Source organism: Notothenia rossii, assembly GCF_949606895.1.
Source record: "Notothenia rossii genome assembly, chromosome: 5".
NCBI classification, from domain to species: Eukaryota; Metazoa; Chordata; class Actinopteri; order Perciformes; family Nototheniidae; genus Notothenia; species Notothenia rossii.
Window position 1 is genome coordinate 88,138,469 of NC_136903.1, and position 27,648 is coordinate 88,166,116.

The 27,648-nt window shown below is 41.3% G+C and overlaps 2 protein-coding genes across 8 annotated transcripts; one reads left to right on the forward strand and one right to left on the reverse strand.

Moving 5' to 3' along the window:
- Positions 1-13,861, reverse strand: LOC307040359 (uncharacterized protein). 7 transcript variants are annotated; one of them, XM_079683115.1, is made up of 6 exons: positions 13,629-13,861; positions 8,483-8,711; positions 5,427-5,520; positions 4,181-4,254; positions 1,968-2,312; positions 1-506 (listed from the first exon to the last, which is right to left on the reverse strand). In XM_079683115.1, the coding sequence occupies exons 2-6, from the start codon at positions 8,487-8,489 to the stop codon at positions 175-177; spliced, it is 852 nt and encodes a 283-aa protein (XP_079539241.1). In that variant the 5' UTR covers positions 8,490-8,711; positions 13,629-13,861; the 3' UTR covers positions 1-174. The 7 variants fall into 7 exon arrangements, with proteins under 7 accessions (XP_079539241.1, XP_079539240.1, XP_079539242.1 ...); XM_079683114.1 differs by lacking the exon at positions 13,629-13,861 and adding an exon at positions 11,770-12,150; XM_079683116.1 differs by lacking the exon at positions 13,629-13,861 and adding an exon at positions 11,770-12,142 and having other exon boundaries at positions 4,181-4,276.
- Positions 6,699-26,820, forward strand: LOC307040362 (scavenger receptor cysteine-rich domain-containing group B protein-like). Its single transcript, XM_079683122.1, has 5 exons — positions 6,699-6,714; positions 21,906-21,999; positions 22,561-22,656; positions 24,528-24,872; positions 26,360-26,820. Exons 3-5 carry the CDS (start codon positions 22,593-22,595, stop codon positions 26,551-26,553), a joined length of 603 nt encoding a protein of 200 aa, XP_079539248.1. The 5' UTR covers positions 6,699-6,714; positions 21,906-21,999; positions 22,561-22,592; the 3' UTR covers positions 26,554-26,820.
- Positions 26,821-27,648: the final 828 nt, after the last annotated feature.

The window sequence follows — 27,648 nt, forward strand, 5'->3', positions numbered from 1 at the left end:
TGAATGTCAGTGGTATCAGTAGTGTAAATGCAGGGTGAGGATTGTATGGACATGTATGAGTGTGAGAGTGTTGAAGTGCACAAAGTGAAGCAATTGAAGAAACTCATAGCATGCTCAACAAAACAGGGGTGCCTGCAGGGAGAAGCAGAGCGAAGACAGAGAGGAGCAGAGGCTTTAAATAACTGCAGGGCACCAGACCCAGATGGCCTGAGTTACTGCAATCAAGGCAATCAAGGAGGCTGGATGCAGCACAGTCACACCCTCTCCAGATGAACCCACAAGGCAATTTGGTGGAGGTCGAGCAGCAGCTGGAGGTGGAGGAGGTGTAGTTGGTGGAGGTGTAGTTGGTGGAGGTGTAGTTGGAGGAGGTGTAGTTGGAGGAGGTGTAGTTGGTGGAGGTGTAGTTGGAGCAGGTGTAGTTGGAGGAGGTGTAGTTGGTGGAGGTGTAGTTGGTGGAGGTGTAGTTGGAGCAGGTGTAGTTGGAGGAGGTGTAGTTGTTATTGGTTCTGATGAAGTCAAAGAAAACATTTCTGTCAACACATATGGCAGCTCAGGTTGCAATTGTGCAATCCAAATCTCTTCGCTAGAACTTTACTTGATCATTAAATTATTTGGCGCTTTTACTTTGTTAAGAAAAAACAGGTTTAAACATAAAGTAATACCTTCATTTTGTATTTCCATATTGCGATGGATGAGAATTCCCAGTTTGTATTGTACAAGTTAGGATCATAAACCTGTGTTTTTAATTTAAATTAGATTTTAAAGGTCCCCTATTTTACTGTTTTTCATCAATATATTATAGGTCTCAGTTATATACAGCACCTGTCTCTGATTGGCTGAAACACCAAACAGATCATTGCAGCATTACCCATAATCCCCTCTGTTTCAGCCCTGTTTCAAAGTGCTGATTCTCTGTCTGTTACTTTAGATGAAAATAACGAGCCACTCTCCCCGCCCCTCTGAGAGACATTTGGTTAAAAAGAACTAGGGATGCACCGAATATTCGGCCACCGAAAATTATCGGCCGAAAATTGTTAAAAAATATCACCGAATGTCAGAGAACAGGGTTACGTTGATCATACTCCGCATATTTGTCCGGGTGTTTCGATTTCAAGTGGTGGAGTAATCCCGAAGTGGTGAAAGTCTTTGCAGTTACACCCCCTCGAGAAATGTCAGCTGAACACGTTTTACAAATCGCAATCCTTGCCTCTTTCTCTGATATTTTTAAATATCTCCAAGCGGCAGACATGTTGGCTGTGAGCCAGCCGCGAGCATGGTCGCGCGCCGTGCTTGTCGCCGCGTTTTGATTACGTCATCACAACAACACGTTAGCTTACCAAACTTATAGGTGCATTTGTTGTTGTTGAAGGCCTGGCTGTTACAGTCTTTATTTACACTGTTTTGTTGTAGGCCTACTGGCCTAGATGTTTATGCAGTTTGAAAGCACCTTGGCTTTGTTCTGAATGCACTTTGATGTAGTTATCCTACAGAGAAAAGAAAATGCACTTGACTTGGAATGAATGTACTGTATGCATTCAAAAGTGCTGAATAAATGTTTTATGGACCCATAATAGTGATTATTATTTAAGTTAAGTTTTGCCATAATCATGTCTTTTTCCATAATCAGGAAGCTGAACAACATTGGTAAAAAATGTATACATTATATATATATATATATTTCTATTAATCATTTTCGGCCTTTCGGTATCGGTTTCGGCCAAGAATTACCCATTCGGTGCATCCCTAAAAAGAACTCAATGGTGCTCTAGCAGGAGTCTCTTTACACAGAGGGGACACATGTTTATGTATGAAAGACATGAACATGTGGATGTTGCTAAATAGGTGACCTTTAAAAACCATATAAAATCTCCATAGTGTGTCGGTTGGTGCTGGGGTTCAAAGTGCCTTCTATAGTTGCATATGAACATTACTATCTGTATGTGTTGACTGTGTGCATGCACATTTACCTTCACAAGTTACACCAGCATCTTCGTAATGTTCACAGTTGTGGGATCCTATTCCACGATGAACACAGTCCTCAAGTGATGCCTCGTTCCCTGAGCACAGAAGATCATCTAACAAAATGGGTCCAGTACCCGGTCCAAAAAGTAATCCATTCTCCGCTTCTAAAGCCAGGCCACAACCCAGCTGTCGACAAACCACCTGAGCACCGTTCAGATCCCAAAGGTCGTCACACACTGTTCCCCACATGCTGTTGAGAAAGATCTCCACTCTGCCGGAGCAGGACTTGGTGGAGCCGACCAGCCTCACTGGAGGATTTGGTGGAGAAGGTGTAGTTGCTGCGGCAGTTCCTGGATAAAGTGGAAGAACAATATCCGTTAACCCACATTGCTACATGTGGTGGAAATTCCACACTTAATCACCTTCTGGTAAGAAAAGAACAAATATACAAGCTTAGACCAAAGTCGTGTTATTTAATTTAGAGTTATAGCAGGGGTGTCCAAACTTTTTTCACTGCGGGCCAAAATATTCGAAGGGCTTGGCCACTCACTAGAGGTCAGGTTTATAGCCTCATAAGTGAAGTTATAAGTTAGAAAAATCCATCAAATGTGTATAAATGATGCTTGATGATACACCAGCCTACATGACAGCTTTCCATAGGGTTTCATTTATTCTGTTAGCAGCTCATTCTTTAAAACAGAGGCCTTAGATTGCTTATCATAGGAGGAAATCGGAAGGGTATATTTCAAGGTTGTTATATAAATAAGTTATAACTTTTTTTTCTTATCAACTTAGATTCGTTAGAACATATTTTCAACTTGAATTGACTGAAATTAGGCTTTTAAGAAGTACAATACAAGGCCAGCTCAAGTTTAATTTGTGGGCCGCTTTCCATTATACTTTTTAAATTAGCTGAGGGCCGATTCAAAATGGCCCACGGGCCGTAGTTTGGACTCCCCTGAGTTATAGCATTTAACAGAATCAATCTTTTTCCAGCTGGAAGGACAGATAACCTGAACCACTGATGTGATAAGATCTGACCAAGTTACACAGGAAAGCAATGACTGTATACAGGGAAGAGACACAGGAAGAGGATTCATTCAGCATTACAGTCTTAAGAAAGCTGGGGTGGATCAAAGTCAAAAGTCAAAGTCCGCTTTATTGTCAAAATTACTACTTGCATACATCCAGAAATCTCGAGATACCGTTTCCCACAGTCCCACAGTGTGACATATATACATAAAACCAAACAAAAAGGGCCAAGATAAACGGGGTATTCAATTAAAAATGTTAATAGTATATTTAAAATATAGTATAGTATTTAAAGTATAGTATATTAATTACAACCCTACCCTCCAAATGCCTGACAAAGGTCAAGGCGACACCCTTCGGTCTGAGAACATGTTGTAGTTAGGAAACCTATTGAATTATTATAAATTCCCATCTTACTACTGAGGTTGGAATTACTTAGCAAAAGCCCAATTGTTCAATGTCATCTATTAGGTTGCACTGTGGGGCCTTGAAGGAAATCCAGCCCGGAATTGGTCAGCTGCCTCGTTGACTAGAGAATACAGCGATAACTTCTTATTATTCTCAAATAAATGAATATTTAGTCAGGAAGTCCTAAGTTGCAAACAGAATGGGCATTTTTTTAATCTGTTGTTCATTCACTCTGATGAGATTTAGAAAGCACAGACATCATTGTGTTTTTGAGTATGAGTATAAAGCAATATTGGCAAGAAGAAACCAATCACCATTATTTACAGGTTCGTTCTTAGTTACTAGCTGGAAAAACAAAAAAGCTATCAGAGATTTATTTACTACAGCTAAAAGGATAATAAACATTTGACAAAAATAAGACAAAAGAGAAGAAACTCAACTTATTGATTGTTGATATTCATTTGTCATCCTCTGCTGAGCCAAGGAGTTTTGTTTTTTGGTTTATTACCTTAGTTTTTACATAAAAAATGCATGGTTATTCTGAATAAAGACCAAAAGCTTGAAGCAAAAAGGCTTTGGTTTTTAGCTTTAATAAATGAACCTATAACTCATTTGTTTTGCCACTTGGAATTTGTTGTAATGCCAAAACAAGGAGCTAAAAGACTCTAGAAATGTTCCATGAACCTTGAGAGAAAGGAGAGGACTGGGTAATTCTCAGATGATCCTTTTGACTGTAAAGCAATTGATCCGTAAAGGAAAGATATTAAAAATACTTTACCTGTCCATCCTAAAAATGTCTGCATTAGCAGGACTAGCATCAAACCGGACCTCATCCTCATCATGGACCACAACCTGAAGATAAGACCAACACTTTCTGAAAAGGACAAAAGAGATATTTGAACAAAGTGCATCAAACCTACTGGCTTCCTCAATCGTTGACTTTTATGCAAATTAATTCAGTAACCCAATCTTTCTATCACTCATAAATATTCAGGTCAGAAATCAGATGAGTTTAAAAAAACGGTTGATTTTCAGAATCCTTACTTTCCTTCTTTGCGGTGGCTGTGATTATGATTTAAAAAGTCACTTTTAACCCTCAAAGTTTAGTTTAGATTAGTTTATTAGTTTATAGTGTCATGGACATTCCCCATTGATCAACTGTCACAAAAAACAGTAAATGGGGCATTAGCTTAAGCCAGGGGTGTCAAACTCAAATACACAGTGGGCCAAAATAAAAAAAATGGGTACTAGTGGAGGGCCGGACTGGGTCAATGTTTATTGCAGAACTTATTGAAATGAACTTATTGCACATATTAAACCTGGAACTAACAAAGCTTAAATGATTGCCTATAAAAACAACATTAAACATTAAATAATCAGTTCATTCATTTCTTATGGCTCTATCTGCAGCTTTTCCAGAGTCATTTCTGATTACATTTTCCCACAGGCCAACAACAGCTTCAACAAAACTATTCCCCTCAAAGAAAACCAAACATGCCCTGTTGTCGTGAGAGAGAAAGTGCAGAAGGAAACATCCATTAAACTCAGTGTGCTGCTCTGTGATGCTAGTTCAGATACTTGGCATCTCATCTTGGGTGCAAGGTCATCAATGTTTGGGCTCAGGCTCTGAGCTGAGGAGACCCTCAGGATGGAGTGAAGGTGTGCGTGCAATATACCGGCGGGCCAGATCTAATAGTGATTAGAAATTATCCTGAGGGCCGAAATTAAATCCACCACGGGCCTGATTTGGCCCCCGGGCCTTGAGTTTGACACATGTGGCTTAAGCCAACATTGCTCATTTCCAGCTGTTGTCCCCGGACAGATAATAATAGACACCTTTTTAAAATCACAACACATCAACAGCATTAGTTATAAAAAAAGGATGAAAGACAAGTAGATACGGGCGAAAGGATAGCATTGTGTTGTAAAATGAAACATCCAAGGTAAACACTTTATACAAATAAGTACTGTTCTGCTATTAATCTCCACTGCCTCTATCGTGCTAGTCATCATCATTGTCTTACCTTTTCCAGTTGAGACAGGCTTTCGTCCTCGGAGGATGCCTGGTAGTGTCAGGTAAGAGAGCAGCTGTGAACTCTTTGCTGCGTCCCTCGATTCCTTTAATAGTAGCCAGAAGCAAATCAGTTATGTAAAAAAATGATGATGAAATCATGATCATTCTCTTCGAACAATAATTCGTCAGGCAACCCTTACAAATTGGGCAGGGACAGGTTTGGGTGTGAATGGCAATGAGAATTGGATTTTCATTCATGGCTCTGGTTTTAACGTACATCTTTTGTGATCCAATTACCAGCTGACGTATCCAGGTACGTGTTTGTATTGGAGATATCCGATCGCTTGATCACATTCATTCAAAAATATATTTAACATGTTCATTCAAATGCTCAACGTTTCAATGTGATATCTTGCTACACAGTTACTTTATCACTTTAAACACTTTTTTTGTAATATTATGTTATCTTCTTATCCTATTTGGTATACCCTAACCCTATGGCTGGCGTCTCCTTTCGGCAGCGACGTGCAGTCAGGGGAGGCAGGGGAGGCAGAGCCTCTCCTGTCATACTCCAATGTAACGGAAAAACAACTAAAGAAAAACTAAATAGTAATAATAATAAAATGTTTCCACTGATCTGTGATGTAAGTGTGATTTATGTATGATTCCAATCGCTTTTTAAAGTCAAAATCAGCAAATTTGCAGAGCTCCTATACAACTACGGGTAGCGATGAGAAGTGAGGCAGGGACGAGTTCTGTCTCTCGTAAGCCCACAGTAACTTGCTGGAGCACGGGCACTAATTTAGCGCGGGCACTTATTTTGTGAGCGCGCTCAAGCCAGTTACTGTGGGCTGAGGTGAGGCACAGATGAGCTCTGCCTCACCTCAGAATGTGTCACCCCACAGAAACTGGCTGGAAAGCGGGCCCTAAGCTCATGCCTGTTACCATCTCACTGTATGTCACCAATGTAATGTTTGTAGATCCCATTATTAAATGTATCCTCGCCATCCATAGTCTCTAAATAACTTATTTAACGTATATATGATATTTAGGCTCGCTGGTCTCATCATATAACGGCAATGAAAAAAGCAGCAGGCGAGGCAGCCATAACCTCTGCCGCACTGAAGGGGGCGCACGTGAACCCACAGGTTCTTGTTGCTACTGTTATTCTACGCAGAGACGAGACGCAAACAACAAACTAGACTTTGGAAATTACAGGAAGATAAGCAGGACTTTTACAACAAACTAATAGAGATTGTTGTCCAGAAGGAGAGCACGGACTTAATCTTCAAGTCAAGGTAAGACCACAATTGTAATGAAAATGGGATCTTACTAAGAAAGAACAATCCAATATTTAGATGTTGGGTATCCTTTTGTTGAACGGTCTGTTTAAAATGAATCGAAGCATCAGACTAAAAAAGCTTTTGAAAATAACAGAATATTTTGATTAAGGTCAAAATATAATATTTGTAAATCTGACTCAGTGCCTCACCAACCATGAACCTCACTGCACGTCACCGCACGTCACTGCCCTTAGGGATAACGTGAGAAGTTCATTCATCCGGGAGGGACTCGGAGTTGAACCGCTCCTCCTTCGTGTTGAAAGGAGCCGGTTGAGGTGGTTCGGGCACCTAGTAAGGATGCCACCTGGGCGCCTCCCTAGGGAGCTGTTCCAGGCACGTCCAACTGGAAGGAGACCAGACTACACTGACGCCCAGAGCTATGGCTGCACCCTCTGCCAGCTTTTCACGAAACAAAGCTTCCCGAACCTTTCAGCGATTCATGCCGGATATGTACAGCGTAGGGCACTGAAGAACGATGCTGTTCCTACTTTGTTTGGACCAGCGGGAGATTTGGGTAAACAACCTGTATTCATTGTTGTTTGTGTATTTATGATTGTGAAGGACCAGGGTACGCAAAAATCAGGAATGCAGGTTGAGGTGCAAAAATAAGGATTTTATTTATCCAGTTTATGTACAATTTTAGGATGGGTAATAAAATCAATTAGGTTTAAACAAAAAGGTGTAGATGAAAACAGACACAATCTAGCATTTAAGGGATAAACAAAACATCACAAAAATGGGTGGCATCCTGTGTGCTCTTCTGTCCAAGAGCAACTCACATACCCCCGTCATCTCCACACTGCAGGAACTTATAGCCCTACTGGCCAGTCCATTGTCGCATGCAGGGGGAAGAAGCTCTAAAAAGGGAGTGGCCTCTTTAAACACCCTCAGGGTTTGAGAGGAATGGCGTAGTCCAATTAGCTTACACATTTATAAAGGCAGGTGTTTTCCATCAGCTCAGCCTTTTGCCGGGAGCAAGGTGAGCTGTAAAACACTGACAATAGGTTTACACACAACACAATTAACAATATATATTCTAAGCAAGATTGCGTGCACTCAATCTAGCAGAAATAAAGCTGTTTCAAATCAATGTGTATGTCTGATGTAAACAAAAGCATAACCTTTAGGATGTGTGTTCGTTTGTGAGGCTTGTAGCCCTCACACATTCCCCTCCTTCTGGAATCACGCCATGAGAGCGTGATAGGAAGTCCGCAGGAGTGTTGTCCCGGCCAGGAATGTGCTGGATGGTGAAGTTATATGGCTGCATTGCCAGGTACCATCTGGTGATGCGGCTGTTGGCCTCCTTCATCCCTGCCATCCACTTCAGGGCCTTATGATCAGTTTGTAGGATGAACTCTCTTCCTAGGAGGTAGTACTTGAGAGAGTCCAGGGCCCACTGCCAGGCATTCTTTCTCAACGGTTGAGTAGCGAGTCTCCCTTGGGAACAGTTTCCTGCTGATATAGGCCACGGGGTGAAGGTCATTGGGCTCTCCCTGCAAAAGCACCGCTCCAAAACCTCTGTCTGAAGCATCCGTTTGCAATATGAAGTCTTTAGCAAAATCAGGACTACACAAAACAGGGTTCTTACTCAGTGCATCCTTGAGGTCGTTAAAAGCAGCCTCCTCACTCCACTGCAGCAAAGTTGAGCCCATCCGCTTAGTCATATCTGTTAGAACAACAGCAGCACGAGAGGAATAGTTAGGCACAAATCGACGGTACCGACCTGACATTCCCAGGAATGACTTTAGCTGGGTCTTTGTCTGTGGAAGCTGACAGAACTGGATGGCTTGTAGTTTGTGGGTCTGGTGTTTGATGACTCCGTTGCCAAATAACCAAGATATTCTGTCTCAGTCCTGCAAAACTGGCACTTTGAGTGTTTGACAGTCAATCCAGCCTCCTTTAGACGTCCAATGACTGCTTTCAGACAGTCCAAATGATCCTCCCATGTAGCACTGTGAATGACAATATCATCAAAATATGCTGCAGCAAAATCTGACAATCCCAACAATACCTGATCCATTAATCTTTGGAACGTAGCGCCGTGGAGTCCAAACGGCATTACGGAGAACTAGTACAGACCCCATGGTGTACGGAAGGCTGTTAACTCACGGGACTGTGGAGTCAGCGGCACCTGCCAGTAGCCTTTGCATAGATCAATCGTGGTTAGAAACTTTGATTTGCCCAACCGATCAATGAGTTCATCAGTGCGAGGAACTGGATAGGAATCAAACTCAGAAATTGCATTCAGATAACGAGTGGCCTGTGTTCATCGTCCATAACATACGCCTGCCCATACCATAACCCCACCACCACCATGGGCCACTCGATTCACAACATTACCCTAACCCCAACCCTAACCCTAATCCTAACCCTCACACCAGATACTGACTGGTTTTCGGACCCCCCCAGACCCTAACCCTAACCCTTACACCAGATACTGACTGGTTTTCGGACCCCCCCCAGACCCCCCCAATAAAGCAAAACTGCACGTTTCAGAGTGGCCTTTTATTGCGGCCAGCCTAAGGCACACTTGTGCAATAATCATGCTGTCTATTCAGCATCTTGATATGCCACACCTGTGAGGTGGGATGGATTATCTCGGCAAAGGAGAAGTGCTCACCATCACAGATCTTTTCAGATTTGTGAACAATATTTGAGAGAACTGGTTATTTTGTGTATGTAGAAAATGTTTTAGATCTTTGAGTTCATCTCATGAAAAATGGGAGCAAAAACAAAAGTGTTGCATTTATATTTTTGTTCAGTGTATGTACTTTACAAGTGAGCTAGCATTCGTTATCTAACTAGTTAGCTAAAATAATGCAAGCTGACCGGCAGCAGCTTCACACAGCTCCAAAGATTACCTTAAATTCCCAAATATGGATAATTCGGATAAACTAATCTCTATAGTGGTAATCTAAATGGTTATCTCTTCACCTGAAAAAGTGTTAGAACTTAATAACAGTTCACAAAAGCTTAAAAACGGTTTCTTTGGCAAGTAAAGGTTGATAATGCTGGGAACACTATGCAAAGTAATAGCACTCACGCTAACCAGAAGTACCAACACAAAGTACGGCCATGCAACCCAGTCTCACTGCATTTCGTGTTATAGTCACGAAATAAATGTAATCTATTGATTCGCGATCACCAACACGATTTCCCCCTTTTTTTTCGTATCACACAGAACGATTTTAAAAGCAATGTATTGCGATTGGTAGTGCCTGCACCACGTCTTTTTGTTCGGTCGGGTCTTGGAAGACCGGAAGCTGTGTGGTTCATAAAAAAAATGTCTTACTCAATATTAAGCCACGATTATGGTTTTTATTTAAATTGTATAATGTCTGACTTTTCTTGCCGTCCTGAGGAAAAGAATGGGGCTCAGAGTCTCAGAATACTGAAATTTGTATTTTTAAAAAAAAATGTTCCTTCTAATTTGTTATTATTTGGTGCAGGCACGAAACATACTACCAATATAAATACATTGCTTTGAAAATCGTTCTATGTGACACAAAAAAAAAAGGGGACAATCGTGTTGGTCAACATGAATCAATAGATTAATTTTGTGACTATAACACGAAATGCCGTGAGACTGGGTTGGGCCATGTGGAGTCTCTCGAGAGCAGACGAAGCATAAAGTGAATATCTTAACACTGCCTAAATGTGTCTAATCATTATATCCCCTCTCACATCACAGCACTGCAGAAGAAGGACATATCGCTCTGTTGACAGCCAAGATCAGCTCCATCCCGTCACCATTGGACCAATCACGTTCGAGTAATAAATTAAACTTGGTAACGTGGAAGCAGTGGCGGCTGGTGGAAATTATTTTAGGTGGGGCTATACATAGTATCTGTATTGTAATGGTGAATAAACCACACAGGGAACATTTTGAGAAATTACCCCTTAAATTAAATTGGCTACACTATTTCATTGTTGCTGTTGTATGATTGGTGTTTAGCTACGGTATTTAGCGTCTACAGCACCTCCGCTTTTAGGGTTGACGTAGACCCAAACGTCGCCCGGAGGTCCCCCGGTGTTGTTGCAGGAGCTGCTGCACTAGCTAACGCTCCACTAGCTAACGCTCCACTAGCTAATGCTGCACGAGCAAAACAAATGCTTATTTCTTTTGCAAATGGTGCGGCGGGCTTCAAACACGTTCCCCTCCACTGGTTTCAACCAAGCACTAAATTAGATGTTTTCCAACCAAATACGGTTGAACTGACACTTCCCCATAGTAATTTGTAAGTAGATTCGAAGATACATGAGTTTCTGACTGTCGCAAGCTGAAGCTTGGCGGCTAGGTTATTAGCTGGGTGTTCTCCAATAAGGGGCCGGGGGAAACAAAGTTATACGAACATTATATGAAGACACAGACTTGGTTCAGAAACACATAAATATTAGAAAACAGACCATTAAGGCAAAACATCTAGTTTGATGGATGCTGTCAAAACACAACTACAATAGTGTGTGTGTGTGTGTGTGTGTGTGTGTGTGTGTGAGAGAGATTTACGGTCAATACTAACACACACACCTATAATATATAGGCCTACAAAGTTTACTCTATATTAGCATGTTAGCAGGTTAGCACGGCTGCTGACTGTCAGTGTAGTCTGGTCTCTTCCCAGCTGGACGTGCCTGGAACAGCTCCCTAGGGAGGCGCCAAGGTGGCATCCTTACTAGGTGCCCGAACCACCTCAACCGGCTCCTTTCAACATGAAGGAGGAGCGGTTCAACTCCGAGTCCCTCCCGGATGAATGAACTTCTCACCTTATCCCTAAGGGCAGTGACGTGCGGTGACGTGCAGTGAGGTTCATGGTTGGTGAGGCACTGAGTCAGATTTACAAATATTATATTTTGACCTTAATCAAAATATTCTGTTATTTTCAAAAGCTTTTTTAGTCTGATGCTTCGATTCATTTTAAACAGACCGTTCAACAAAAGGATACCCAACATCTAAATATTGGATTGTTCTTTCTTAGTAAGATCCCATTTTCATTACAATTGTGGTCTTACCTTGACTTGAAGATTAAGTCCGTGCTCTCCTTCTGGACAACAATCTCTATTAGTTTGTTGTAAAAGTCCTGCTTATCTTCCTGTAATTTCCAAAGTCTAGTTTGTTGTTTGCGTCTCGTCTCTGCGTAGAATAACAGTAGCAACAAGAACCTGTGGGTTCACGTGCGCCCCCTTCAGTGCGGCAGAGGTTATGGCTGCCTCGCCTGCTGCTTTTTTCATTGCCGTTATATGATGAGACCAGCGAGCCTAAATATCATATATACGTTAAATAAGTTATTTAGAGACTATGGACGGCGAGGATACATTTAATAATGGGATCTACAAACATTACATTGGTGACATACAGTGAGATGGTAACAGGCATGAGCTTAGGGCCCGCTTTCCAGCCAGTTTCTGTGGGGTGACACATTCTGAGGTGAGGCAGAGTTCATCTGTGCCTCACCTCAGCCCACAGTAACTGGCTTGAGCGCGCTCACAAAATAAGTGCCCGCGCTAAATTAGTGCCCGTGCTCCAGCAAGTTACTGTGGGCTTACGAGAGACAGAACTCGTCCCTGCCTCACTTCTCATCGCTACCCGTAGTTGTAGCGGAGCTCTGCAAATTTGCTGATTTTGACTTTAAAAAGCGATTGGAATCATACATAAATCACACTTACATCACAGATCAGTGGAAACATTTTATTATTATTACTATTTAGTTTTTCTTTAGTTGTTTTTCCGTTACATTGGAGTATGACAGGTGAGGCTCTGCCTCCCCTGCCTCCCCTGACTGCACGTCGCTGCCTAAAGGAGACGCCAGCCATAGGGTTAGGGTATACCAAATAGGATAAGAAGATAACATAATATTACAAAAAAAGTGTTTAAAGTGATAAAGTAACTGTGTAGCAAGATATCACATTGAAACGTTGAGCATTTGAATGAACATGTTAAATATATTTTTGAATGAATGTGATCAAGCGATCGGATATCTCCAATACAAACACGTACCTGGATACGTCAGCTGGTAATTGGATCACAAAAGATGTACGTTAAAACCAGAGCCATGAATCACAATCCAATTATCATTGCCATTCACACCCAAACCTGTCCCTGCACTACACAAAACAGGGTTCTTACTGCTGCACTAGCTAACGCTCCACTAGCTAATGCTGCACGAGCAAAACAAATGCATATTTCTTTTGCAAATGGTGCGGCGGGCTTCAAACACGTTCCCCTCCACTGGTTTCAACCAAGCACTAAATTAGATGTTTTCCAACCAAATACGGTTGAACTGACACTTCCCCATAGTAATTTGTAAGTAGATTCGAAGATACATGAGTTTCTGACTGCCGCAAGCTGAAGCTTGGTTGCTAGGTTATTAGCTGGGTGTTCTCCAATAAGGGGCCATGGGAAACAAAGTTATACGAACATTATATGAAGACACAGACTTGGTTCAGAAACACAGAAATATTAGAAGACAGACCATTAAGGCAAAACATCTAGTTTGATGGATGCTGTCAAAACACAACTACAATAATGTGTGTGTGTGTATGTGTGTGTGGGGGGGTGGGTGGGGGTGTGTGTGTGTGTGTGTGTGTGTGTGTGTGTGTGTGTGTGTGTGTGTGTGTGTGTGTGTGTGTGTGTGTGTGTGTGTGTGTGTGTGTGTGTGTGTGTGTGTGTGTGTGTGTGTGTGTGTGTGTGTGTGTGTGTGTGTGTGTGTGATTATTTAGCACGGGCACATGGTATCTGTCCCCGGCTGTTTGAAGAGCAAGCATGGGAAACAAAAGACAGTGTTTACCTCTTTGCATCCAGCTAGTCACACACACAGTTACAATCACACTCCCTGTCATTGACATAATTAATAGATAGTTTAGCTTCTCACCATCATTTGCTGTGGCCCACTGATGTTAACGATCGTAACTGAAAGGCTGCCTGTCAAACGTAAACATGCAGCCACGTGACTCGCAAACTCTCGCGAGAGTTTTACACAAGACGGATCCTTTCTAGCCATAACCCTGCACCGGGCGCTGACATCGGTGCCCGGTGATCATCAGATTTGACGACGCTGATTGGCTGAAATTATGTTTCGGAGCCATAGCTTACAGATAGCAACAGTCAGCTAGTGGCTGCTGCTGCACTGGTTGAGGGCTCCTCTCTTAGCGCCCAGATGAGAGAGGGTAATGATACACGGGCAAGGCCAGGCAGGAAACATGTGATTTATCAGTAACTTTAGACATCGTAACACCATTTTAAACGAGATTTTATTGTAGATTATACATTTTACTGATACCAACTATATAATATTTACCTTGTTCATTAAAAATTAAAATTAAAAATATATATTTAAAAAAAATTAAATTTTATATATATATTTTTTAATTTTAATTTGTAATCTGGGAAGAGGTGGGGCGGCGCCCCTAGCGCCCCTATGGGCCGGCTGCCACTGCATGGAAGATATAAACTAAAGTTACATTTCCTTTTTCCTTTTCATTTTGGACCTTAGGGGATAATTGTAAAATGTTAATTGAGTGAGCCGATGATGATGTATTTATTCCGATGTATGATTCCAATCATTTTTAATCTCATGTAGAATTAGTCTCCTTGATTTTATTATCAATAGTTGTAAGCCCTGATTTTGATATATTCATTTGTTCATAGAGGATAATATTAGTACCATGACTAGCCGTCTGTCTTTCTGCTCGTAGTGTGTTTCCTGCGGAGCAATTTTAAGCCGTTTGCAGTTTTACAACAATATAATCTTTTTACTTCGAATACCAATCCAATCCAACTTCAGTTGGTGTATATGATATAATATTTGTATTCTAATGACCTGAGTGTTAAAGGGGACCTATCATGCAAAATGCACTTTTGTATGTCTTTTATACATGAATATGTGTCCCCGGTGTTCCAGGGAACTCACCAAGTGTCAGAAAACACAACCCTCTCTATTTTCCTCCATACCCAAATCTCTTAAAAAGGGGCTGCAACGGATCTGATACAGACTGATCCAGATTTGAACACTTCTGTGACGTCACAGAAGTGGCGCTACGGCTATTGGGCCAACTCCACCAATCAGGAGGAGACAGCCACGGACATTGCCGTTCGAAAGCGCTACAGACGCTGTAGTACATATTTCATGTCACCAGATGGTGCTGTTCTTACTGAATCCGAGCATGAAAGGCAGTGTTAAATTGAGCGAAATGAGGAATGGATAAAATGCATGATGTGTTAGGTATTTTGAAAAAATAAAACGTATAAATATACCTTATATAGGTATGGCCCTACTATATATTATTAAAATATAGCATGATAGGTCCACTTTAAGGTAACTCATCTACGACACACCCTCTGATGTCCTACCTGTCACTGCATTGTGTAGGCTATGATTAAAGATGGTTCTGTGTGAGCTAAACAACAACAAGATTGTCCTGTCTTACCTGTAATTGTATTTTCTGTTATAGAATTTCTAAACTTATTTTATCCCGATGTATGTCATTTAACTTCTTGAAAACTTGAAATCTGGTTGTTCAGTCAATAACTAGCCCACATAACATTTAAGATAAGATAATATAAGATTGAACTTTATTCATCCCTGTGGGGAAATGCAGGTGTTTTAGCAGAAACAGGGTCAGAGTGAAAAAACCGGATTCACACAAGGTAAAACATAAAGATAAAATAGAATACAAATACAAATATATCCTGTCTCTGATTGTGTTAAGTTATTATGAGAGTGCTCTCATACTTGTTTGATTCTGAAATTGTATATTTATATAAATATGTTTGTGTGTATGTCCGCATCTGTAGCCTGTTATTGTCTCATTATACCACACTGTGAATTAATTAAAAGTAAATATATAACACATCTGTACATCAGACAGAGGGCTGCTGTGCCTCCTGTCATCAGTAATGGACGTCTCTTTAAAATGACCGCTCAGAGGAGAGGATTTCTCATTTCTCTAACCGCCTGCTGCTTCCCCTCCTCTCTGTTATAGGTTCCCCTCCTAAGTCCTCCGCTCGCATCTCCTGTGGGCGGGACTAAGTCTCGAGGATAGGAGTCGAGGATAGGACTCGAGGAGGGGAAATTAGAGAATTGAGAAGCCTTTACAGAGCCGAGCTTGAATGACACACAGAATACCCAGAAGTAGTTGTACTGTAATGTAGCATATTATTTTCGATGGCATTATTGTATGATCACGATGACAGATGAACAGATCGCCACTGGGCTTACAACTAAAGACACAGCCACGCAAAGCATTTTATTTTTATTTCATTTTAATTTTTTTCAGATGGAACCCCGGCTTTTCCCCCCCATTGAAATGAGTTAATCCATGACTGGTAAACATTAGAGACTACTGCAACATGTGGAGTTTCTGTGATTTTACAATTTATATGTATTTATTTGTTATTTTCAAATAACTCCCAAATTTGGGATTATTTGTATGCATAAAATGACAACTGGTCAAAAGATCAGAAAGGATTGAGAGTTTTAGTTTAATTTAATTTATAACGGCACAATACCATTGTATTCAATAGTTTAAAAATCAATATCAACCACTCTGTCAGTCAGTCATGTTGCTGTTGGATAACTTTAAACCATTCATGGCGCAAAAAATGAAAGTAGCTTGACTTTGTAGAGTAGGGAGTGGGTCCAATTATTATTATGCAGATAATGTTGTTATGCTACTTGTTGACAATGTCATTCAGACGTACTAAGGTGCAGTCAGTATCTCTTGTTCACAAATTGTATGGTCCACAAAGCATCTTGATTACTGGCTGACCAAATAATATTCCTCCATAAAGCACACCCATGTAATTAGTCTGATGTCTGGGCAGGTAGCCTACACTTAATTGGCACTGTTGATGAATACATTAATTACTTTAACAAGAGCTTTTTAGAAGACAATACATTTAAGGACGCGACCATTCAAGATTTTCAACAAAATGTTTTAAACTAATTATAGCTGAATGCCGATGACAATATACGCACTATTTTGTTCCATCATATGCAGAGAACAGCAAGTCTCTCCTGAAGTTTGATTACAATATTTTAAATCTTACTGTTATCACAATGGCCCTCTGACAGATAGCGACGTAAAATCAAGTGCTTTCCATATTTACATATTCACTCTGGGTTGGATGGTAAACACAATGTAACACGTTTAAACTCATCTGATAAATGTTGCCTACTTTAACACGCTTGGATTATGCTGTCCCAAGTCAAAATGTTGAACTATTTCATAAGATTCAAATGGAAACTTTGCTGTGTCAAAAGTTGGCAAAACACGTATTTAATCTTTTTAGTCTGCCAGATCAAAGGAAATGTTTCTGGTTGATTTCAATATTGACTTTTTTTCAGTAAGCGTCAAATTTAATATTGAATGATCTAAAACAAAGTCTGTTACATGTAAAACATCAGCAGTACAAGAAAAGAGCACATAAAGCAGTCTACAGTCAACATATCAACAGCTTTTTATCGCTACGTCCGAAACTCAACCTCAACAAGACCAAACTGCTATTTCTTCCAATGAAGGACTCTGCCATCCAGGACCTTTCTATCAACATCTGTTGTTTCCTACCCTCAAACTCCAAGGAATCTGGGTGTGCAAGATACACTCGTTACTTCATCAGGAGGACGGTTCCTCGACTGACCCAGAAAATAACACAGGTTGTCGTTCAGGTTCGCAAAATGTGGCTGTAAGGTAGTGTGGCTCTGTTTCAATCGAAGGGTCTTGAGTTTCGATTCGAGCTCCTGAAATCAATATGTTGATGATATACTTAACTCCAAGTTTAACCCAATGGTTGGGCCAGTTGTGTTTAAATCTGCGTGAATGTTTGCTTTGTTCATACATCGCTCTGTTTGATTGGGGTGTGAATGGTGACTTGTAAATGTGAAGCTCTTTGAGGGATCATGAAGACTGCATAAAGCGCTATATAAATACAGTTAATTCACCATTACCATTCATCATCTCATGCTTTGACTACTGCAACTCCCTCATGGCAAGTTACCAATGGCTTCTCTTGATAACTGGACTTAAACTTAGACACTGTACAATTCACATTTATATTCAATTTAATATTACAATTCCATTCCTTACACACTTAATGTATATATATACATTAAATATATATATCTATATATATCAGGATATATATATATATATCCTGCTTTGTATTTTGTTACTGTAAATGTGTATTTCCACATGTATATTTTATTTCTATTTGAGATGTTTACATTTTGGATTGTTTATTTCTCGTCTTTTAATTTCTCTTATGTACAATGCCCAAATTGGGATTGATAGAGTACTTCCTATCTTATCTGATCTTCCCAAATTAGCTTCAAGACACTGGTATTGGCTTAAAGTCCTGTAAAGGGATCCGGCCCTTCTTACATCAACGCTTTGGTTGAACAACAAACTCCAGCAGGTGCACTTCACTCTGCCTCGGCCAATCAGATCACTGCGAGTTGGGCCTTACCTCTCAATTAAAACAAGCCTGTTTGCTGTTATTGCTTCAAAATGGCTGAATTCCACACTTCTTCCATAGCATACTGTAAAACCAGCTGACTTGTCCTTGTCCAATAAATCCCCCGCCCTTGGCTTGCAAATGTACTTTTTTCTATTCTGATTCTGTACCTTTATTGTTTAAAGATAGCAACATACACTCAAAATGATTCTGTACGTGTGAAAATAAGATAAGATGAAACTCTATTTATCCCCTTGGGGAAATTCAGGTTTTTATAGCAGCAACAGGTCAGAGTTAAAAACAGGATTCACGCAACAATCAACCAGCTCTGACTGGGGGATCCCGAGGCGCTCCCAGGCCAGCGAAGAGATATAATCCCTCCACCTGGTCCTAGGTCTACCCCTCGGTCTCTTCCAGCTGGACGTGCCTGGAACACCTCCCTAGGGAGGCGCCCAGGTGGCATCCTAACTAGGTGCCCGAACCACCTCAACTGGCTCCTTTCAACGCGAAGGAGGAGCGGTTCAACTCCGAATCCCTCCCGGATGACTGAACTTCTCACCTTATCCCTAAGGGAGACGCCAGCCATAGGGTTAGGGTATACCAAATAGGATAAGAAGATAACATAATATTACAAAAAAAGTGTTTAAAGTGATAAAGTAACTGTGTAGCAAGATATCACATTGAAACGTTGAGCATTTGAATGAACATGTTAAACATATTTTTGAATGAATGTGATCAAGCGATCGGATCTCTCCAATACAAACACGTACTTGGATACGTCAGCTGGTAATTAATAATAATAATAATAATACATGGGACTTTTATAGCGCTTTACATGAAACTCAAAGACGCTTTGACAGAGAATTAAGAAAAGGCAACAAAAAAAAACAAAGAAATACAAAAAGAGATAAACAGAAAATGGGGGGAGGGGGGGGTCAGAAGTTGAATGCAGTGTTGAACAGGTGGGTTTTGAGTGATGTTTTGAATGCTGTGAGGGAGGAAGAATCTCTGATGGATTGGGGTAGTGAGTTCCAGAGGGTGGGTGCAGCAACGGAGAAGGCTCTGTCGCCCCAAGACTTGAGGTTGGTCCGGGTGGGGGGGGGGGGAGGTTGGCAGCGGCAGAGCGGAGGGAGCGAGTGGGAGTGTGTCTGTGGAGGAGGTCAGTCAGGTAGGATGGGGCCAGGTTATGGAGGGCTTTGTATGACATCAGGAGGATCTTGTACTGAATTCTCTGGGGGATGGGGAACCAGTGGAGCTTGATGAGGACGGGTGTAATGTGTTCACGGATTCGGGTGTGGGTGAGTAGACTGGCGGTCGGAGTTCTGGATATATTGAAGTTTGTTGAGGGTTTTTGCAGGTGAACCATAGAGGAGGCTATTGCAATAGTCCAGACGGGAGGTGATGAAGGCGTGGATGAGGGTTTCGGCAGCAGTGGGAGAGAGGGATGGACGTAGACGGGCGATGTTTTTGAGGTGGAAGAAAGCTGTCTCTGTGATCTGTTTGATGTATCTGTTGTAGGAGAGGGTTTGGTCAAATATGATGCCTAGGTTCCGGATGTGAGGGGAGGTTTGAACTGGGAAGCCGTCTATGTTGAGGGTGAAGTTATGGATAGGTGTGGTGAGCTTTTTTTGTCCAATGATTATTATTTCAGATTTATCGCAGTTGAGTTTCAGGAAGTTAAGTTGGAGCCAGGATTTTATTTCAGTGATGCAGTTTGTCAGGATGGAGTGGGTAGCAGTGGAGATGGACTTGGTGGAGATGAGAAGCTGGATGTCATCGGCAAAGCAGTGGAATTGAAGTCCATGACGGCGGATTATGTGACCAAGGGGAAGCAGGTAGAGGATGAAGAGGAGGGGGCCGAGAACTGAACCTTGAGGGACACCTTGGGGGAGAGGAGCGGTGGGGGATTTGCAGTTATGGATGTAGAATGAACTGGTTTCTGTCAGAGAGGTATGAAATGAACCAAGAGAGGGCAGTGCCGGTGATGTTGAAGGTGGTTTCAAGACGGGTGAGGAGGATGGAGTGATTGATGGTGTCGAAGGCAGCGCTGAGGTCAAGGAGGAGGTTACCAGCATCGGAGGAGAGGAAAAGGTCATTTGCAATTTTGAGGAGTGCGGTTACGGGACTGTGGTTTGAGCGGAATCCGGATTGAAAAGTTTCATAGAGGTTATTAGCAGAGAGTTGATGCTTAAGTTGTGACGCTATAGCGCGTTCCAGAACTTTTGACAGAAAGGGTAGGTTCGAGATTGGTCTGAAGTTATTAGGGTTGTCAGGGTTTAGTCCGGGTTTTTTCAGAATAGGGGTGATAGCAGCTATTTTGAGGGACGGTGGGATGGCGCCAGAAGACAGGGAGGAGTTGATTGCTGCAGTGATGAGTGGAGAGAGAGTAGGAAGGCAGGCCTTAACAAAGCTGGAGGGGATGGGGTCCAGGGTGCAGGTGGCAGTTTTCATTCCTGTGAGGAGATCAGAGAGGTCAGTAGGGGAGACAGGGGAGAACTGGGACAGGGGTTGGCAGGATAAGGGGGGGCGGGTGTCTTGAGGGAGAGCTGGTGTGGTAGTGGTTAAGCTGCTGTAAATGTTGTCTATTTTGCTTTGAAGAAATGTGAGAAAAGAGCTGCATTTGTCTGCTGTGAATGACTGAGTGGTGGTCCAGGGGGCTGAGGAGTTTGTTTATTGTGGAGAATGGTAAATGGTAAATGGACTGTACTTATATAGCGCTTTATCCAGTCTTTAAGACCCCTCAAAGCACTTTACATACTACATGTCATTCACCCATTCATACAGAGCAGTGTACCTTACTCTAGGACCTAACATTCACACACATTCACACACTGTTGGCCATGCCATCGGGAGCAACTCAGGGTTAAGTATCTTGCCCAAGGATACGTCGACATGTTGACTGCATGGGCTGGGATCGAACCCACAACCTTCTGGTTGAAAGACGACCGCACTCCCTCGCAGCCACAGTCGAGAAGAGTGTTTTTGGGTTTCCGGAGCCAGAGTGGATTAACTGAGAGTAGTAGGTGGTATGGGCATGGGAGAGGGCATCTTTATATTGCAGTAGGTGGTCTTTGTAGGTTTGAGAATGAATTGTGAGACCTGTTTTATTGCGGAGTCTTTCAAGTTGCCGGGTACGGGTTTTCATCGGACGGAGTTCAGGGGTGAACCAGGGAGCAGAGTGGGTGAAGGAAACTGTTTTGGTTTTTATGGGTGCAAGTTGGTCAAGGCAGGGGGACAGAATGTTTTTGTAGTAGTCAGTGAGATCAGAGGGACTATGGAGGTCCACAAAGGGAGTGGTTGATATTTTTTCAGAGAGGGAGGATGAGAGCGAGGTAGCTGAAACACAGCTTAATTTACGGAAGTTGATTTTGCGTTTTTGCTTTGGTGGTGGGGTGGGAATGTTGATGGTCATGGTGATGGCTAAGTGGTCGGAGAGGAAGAGGTCTGAGCCAGACAGAGGGTGAAGGTTTAGTCCAGTCGAGCAAACAAGGTCCAGAATGTGGCCACATTGGATCACAAAAGATGTACGTTAAAACCAGAGCCATGAATCACAATCTAATTATCATTGCCATTCACACCCAAACCTGTCCCTGCCCAATTTGTAAGGGTTGCATGACGAATTAGTGTTATAAGAGAATGATCATGATTTCATCATCATTGTTTTACATAACTGATTTGCTTCTGGCTACTATTAAAGGAATCGAGGGACGCAGCAAAGAGTTCACAGCTGCTCTCTTACCTGACACTACCAGTCATCCTCCGAGGACGAAAGCCTGTCTCAACTGGAAAAGGTAAGACAATGATGATGACTAGCACGATAGAGGCAGTGGAGATTAATAGCAGAACAGTACTTATTTGTATAAAGTGTTTACCTTGGATGTTTCATTGTACAACCCAAATGGCAAATGTTATCCTTTCTCCTCTATCTACTTGTCTTTCATCCTTTCTTTATAACTAATGCTGTTGATGTGTTGTGATTTTAAAAAGGCGTCCATTATCAACTGGCCGGGGACAACAGCTGGAAATTAGCAATGTTGGTTAAAGCTGCCGTTTTTTGTGACAGTTGATCAATGGGGAATGTCCATGACACTATAAACAAATAAACTAATCTAAACTAAACTTTGAGGGTTAAAAGTGACTTTTTAAATCATAGTCACAGCCACCGCAAAGAAGGAAAGTAAGGATTCTGAAAATCAACCGTTTTTTAAACTCATCTGATTTCTGACCTGAATATTTATGAGTGATAGAAAGATTGGGTTACTGAATGAATTTTAATTTGCATAAAAGTCCACGATTGAGGAAGCCAGTAGGTTTGATGCACTTTGTTCAAATATCTCTTTTGTCCTTTTCAGAAAGTGTTGGTCTTATCTTCAGGTTGTGGTCCATGATGAGGATGAGGTCCGGTTTGATGCTAGTCCTGCTAATGCAGACATTTTTAGGATGGACAGGTAAAGTATTTTTAATATCTTTCCTTTACGGATCAATTGCTTTACAGTCAAAAGGATCATCTGAGAATTACCCAGTCCTCTCCTTTCTCTCAAGGTTCATGGAACATTTCTAGAGTCTTTTAGCTCCTTGTTTTGGCATTACAACAAATTCCAAGTGGCAAAACAATTGAGTTATAGGTTCATTTATTAAAGCTAAAAACCAAAGCCTTTTTGCTTCAAGCTTTTGGTCTTTATTCAGAATAACCATGCATTTTTTATGTAAAAACTAAGGTAATAAACCAAAAAACAAAACTCCTTGGCTCAGCAGAGGATGACAAATGAATATCAACAATCAATAAGTTGAGTTTCTTCTCTTTTGTCTTATTTTTGTCAAATGTTTATTATCCTTTTAGCTGTAGTAAATAAATCTCTGATAGCTTTTTTGTTTTTCCAGCTAGTAACTAAGAACGAACCTGTAAATAATGGTGATTGGTTTCTTCTTGCCAATATTGCTTTATACTCATACTCAAAAACACAATGATGTCTGTGCTTTCTAAATCTCATCAGAGTGAATGAACAACAGATTAAAAAAATGCCCATTCTGTTTGCAACTTAGGACTTCCTGACTAAATATTCATTTATTTGAGAATAATAAGAAGTTATCGCTGTATTCTCTAGTCAACGAGGCAGCTGACTAATTCCGGGCTGGATTTCCTTCAAGGCCCCACAGTGCAACCTAATAGATGACATTGAACAATTGGGCTTTTGCTAAGTAATTCCAACCTCAGTAGCAAGATGGGAATTTATAATAATTCAATAGGTTTCCTAACTACAACATGTTCTCAGACCGAAGGGTGTCGCCTTGATCTTTGTCAGGCATTTGGAGGGTAGGGTTGTAATTAATATACTATACTTTAAATACTATACTATATTTTAAATATACTATTAACATTTTTAATTGAATACCCCGTTTATCTTGGCCCTTTTTGTTTGGTTTTATGTATATATGTCACACTGTGGGACTGTGGGAAACGGTATCTCGAGATTTCTGGATGTATAACACAAGTAGTAATTTTGACAATAAAGCGGACTTTGACTTTTGACTTTGATCCACCCCAGCTTTCTTAAGACTGTAATGCTGAATGAATCCTCTTCCTGTGTCTCTTCCCTGTATACAGTCATTGCTTTCCTGTGTAACGTGGTCAGATCTTATCACATCAGTGGTTCAGGTTATCTGTCGTTCCAGCTGGAAAAAGATTGATTCTGTTAAATGCTATAACTCAGGGGAGTCCAAACTACGGCCCGTGGGCCATTTTGAATCGGCCCTCAGCTAATTTAAAAAGTATAATGGAAAGCGGCCCACAAATTAAACTTGAGCTGGCCTTGTATTGTACTTCTTAAAAGCCTAATTTCAGTCAATTCAAGTTGAAAATATGTTCTAACGAATCTAAGTTGATAAGAAAAAAAAGTTATAACTTATTTATATAACAACCTTGAAATATACCCTTCCGATTTCCTCCTATGATAAGCAATCTAAGGCCTCTGTTTTAAAGAATGAGCTGCTAACAGAATAAATGAAACCCTATGGAAAGCTGTCATGTAGGCTGGTGTATCATCAAGCATCATTTATACACATTTGATGGATTTTTCTAACTTATAACTTCACTTATGAGGCTATAAACCTGACCTCTAGTGAGTGGCCAAGCCCTTCGAATATTTTGGCCCGCAGTGAAAAAAGTTTGGACACCCCTGCTATAACTCTAAATTAAATAACACGACTTTGGTCTAAGCTTGTATATTTGTTCTTTTCTTACCAGAAGGTGATTAAGTGTGGAATTTCCACCACATGTAGCAATGTGGGTTAACGGATATTGTTCTTCCACTTTATCCAGGAACTGCCGCAGCAACTACACCTTCTCCACCAAATCCTCCAGTGAGGCTGGTCGGCTCCACCAAGTCCTGCTCCGGCAGAGTGGAGATCTTTCTCAACAGCATGTGGGGAACAGTGTGTGACGACCTTTGGGATCTGAACGGTGCTCAGGTGGTTTGTCGACAGCTGGGTTGTGGCCTGGCTTTAAAAGCGGAGAATGGAAGCATTTTTGGACCGGGTACTGGAACCATTTTGTTAGATGATCTTCTGTGCTCAGGGAACGAGCCATCACTTGAGGCCTGTATTAATCGTGGAATAGGAATCCACAACTGTGATCACAGCAAAGATGCTGGTGTAATTTGTGAAGGTAAATGTGCATGCACACAGTCAACACATACAGATAGTAATGTTCATATACAACTATAGAAGGCACTTTGAACCCCAGCACCAACCGACACACTATGGAGATTTTATATGGTTTTTAAAGGTCACCTATTTAGCAACATCCACATGTTCATGTCTTTCATACATAAACATGTGTCCCCTCTGTGTAAAGAGACTCCTGCTAGAGCACCATTGAGTTCTTTTTAGGGATGCACCGAATGGGTAATTCTTGGCCGAAACCGATACCGAAAATAGGAAACAGTTGGCCGAAAACCGAATGCTGAAAGGCCGAAAATTATTAATAGAAATATATATATATATATATATATATATATATATATATATATATATATATATATGTATACATGTTTTACCAATGTTGTTGAGCTACCTGATTATGGAAAAAGACATGACTATGGCAAAACTTAACTTAAATAATAATCACTATTATGGGTCCATAAAACATTTATTCAGCATTTTCTTTTCTCTGTAGGATAACTACAACAAAATGCATTCAGAACAAAGCCAAGGTGCTTTCAAACTGCATAAACATCTAGGCCAGTAGGCCTACAACAAAGTAGTGTAAATAAAGACTGTAACAGCCAGGCCTTCAACAACAACAAATGCACCTTTAAGTTTGGTAAGCTAACGTGTTGTTGTGATGACGTAATCAAAACGCGGCGACAAGCACAGCGCGCCACCATGCTCGCGGCTGGCTCACAGCCAACATGTCTGCCGCTTGGAGATATTTAAAAATATCAGAGAGAGAGGCGCGGATTGCGATTTGTAAAACGTGTTCAGCTGACATTTCTCGAGGGGGTGTAACTGCAAAGACTTTCACCACTTCGGGATTACTCCACCACTTGAAATCAAAACACCCGGACAAATATGCGGAGTATGATCAACGTAACCCTGTTCTCTGACATTCGGTGATACTTTTTAACAATTTTCGGCCGATAATTTTCGGTGGCCGAATATTCGGTGCATCCCTAGTTCTTTTTAACCAAATGTCTCTCAGAGGGGCGGGGGGAGTGGCTCGTTATTTTCATCTAAAGTAACAGACAGAGAATCAGCACTTTGAAACAGGGCTGAAACAGAGGGGATTATGGGATGCTGCAATGATCTGTTTGGTGTTTCAGCCAATCAGAGAAAGGTGCTGTATATAACTGAGACCTATAATATATTGATGAAAAACAGTAAAATAGGGGACCTTTAAAATCTAATTTAAATTAAAAACACAGGTTTATGATCCTAACTTGTACAATACAAACTGGGAATTCTCATCCATCGCAATATGCAAATACAAAATGAAGGTATTACTTTGATGTTTAAACCTGTTTTTTCTTAACAAAGTAAAAGAGCCAAATCATTTAATGATCAAGTAAAGTTCTAGCGAAGAGATTTGGATTGCACAATTGCAACCTGAGCTGCCATATGTGTTGACAGAAATGTTTTCTTTGACTTCATCAGAACCAATAACAACTACACCTCCTCCAACTACACCTGCTCCAACTACACCTCCACCAACTACACCTCCTCCAACTACACCAAATTGCCTTGTGGGTTCATCTGGAGAGGGTGTGACTGTGCTGCATCCAGCCTCCTTGATTGCCTTGATTGCAGTAACTCAGGCCATCTGGGTCTGGTGCCCTGCAGTTATTTAAAGCCTCTGCTCCTCTCTGTCTTCGCTCTGCTTCTCCCTGCAGGCACCCCGGTTTTGTTGAGCATGCTATGAGTTTCTTCAATTGCTTCACTTTGTGCACTTCAACACTCTCACACTCATACATGTCCATACAATCCTCACCCTGCATTTACACTACTGATACCACTGACATCCACACCTCATACTTTACTTGCTTTGCACTTCATTCATTTAATTCATTTGGTTGATTTGAATGTTTTGCTTAAATAAACATCTTTTGTTAAATGTGGATATGGTGTGTCTCCTCTTTGTTGTGGCCTTTTGAGCCAGGTCATAACCCCAGCACCAACCGACATACAAAAGAGATTTGTTATGGTTTTTAAAGGTCAGCTATTATGAAAAATCCACTTCTTCATGTCTTTTATACATAAACCTGTGTCCCCTGTTCTTCATGTCTCTTCTACATCAACATGTGTCCCCTCTTCTTCATGTCTCTTCTACATCAACCTGTGTCCCCTCTTCTTCATGTCTCTTCTACATCAACCTGTGTCCCCTCTTCTTCATGTCTCTTCTACATCAACATGTGTCCCCTCTTCTTCATGTCTCTTCTACATCAACCTGTGTCCCCTCTTCTTCATGTCTCTTCTACATCAACATGTGTCCCCTATTCTTCATGTCTCTTCTACATCAACATGTGTCCCCTCTTCTTCATGTCTCTTCTACATCAACCTGTGTCCCCTCTTCTTCATGTCTCTTCTACATCAACATGTGTCCCCTCTTCTTCATGTCTCTTCTACATCAACCTGTGTCCCCTCTTCTTCATGTCTCTTCTACATCAACCTGTGTCCCCTCTTCTTCATGTCTCTTCTACATCAACATGTGTCCCCTCTTCTTCATGTCTCTTCTACATCAACCTGTGTCCCCTCTTCTTCTTCATGTCTCTTCTACATCAACCTGTGTCCCCTCTTCTTCATGTCTCTTCTACATCAACATGTGTCCCCTATTCTTCATGTCTCTTCTACATCAACATGTGTCCCCTCTCCTTCATGTCTCTTCTACATCAACATGTGTCCCCTCTCCTTTATGTCTCTTCTACATCAACATGTGTCCCCTCTTC

Excerpts from the sequence above, each read along its gene's own strand:
- LOC307040359 (XM_079683113.1), bottom strand. The coding sequence starts at position 13,757 with ATGGCTAGAAAGGATCCGTCTTGTGTAAAACTCTCGCGAGAGTTTGCG. Across the intron at positions 2,313-4,180 it reads GACATTTTTAGGATGGACAG|GAACTGCCGCAGCAACTACA; the intron begins GTAAAGTATTTT and ends CACTTTATCCAG. Across the intron at positions 507-1,967 it reads TGCTGGTGTAACTTGTGAAG|AACCAATAACAACTACACCT; the intron begins GTAAATGTGCAT and ends TGACTTCATCAG.
- LOC307040362 (XM_079683122.1), top strand. The coding sequence starts at position 22,593 with ATGATGAGGATGAGGTCCGGTTTGATGCTAGTCCTGCTAATGCAGACA. Across the intron at positions 22,657-24,527 it reads GACATTTTTAGGATGGACAG|GAACTGCCGCAGCAACTACA; the intron begins GTAAAGTATTTT and ends CACTTTATCCAG. Across the intron at positions 24,873-26,359 it reads TGCTGGTGTAATTTGTGAAG|AACCAATAACAACTACACCT; the intron begins GTAAATGTGCAT and ends TGACTTCATCAG.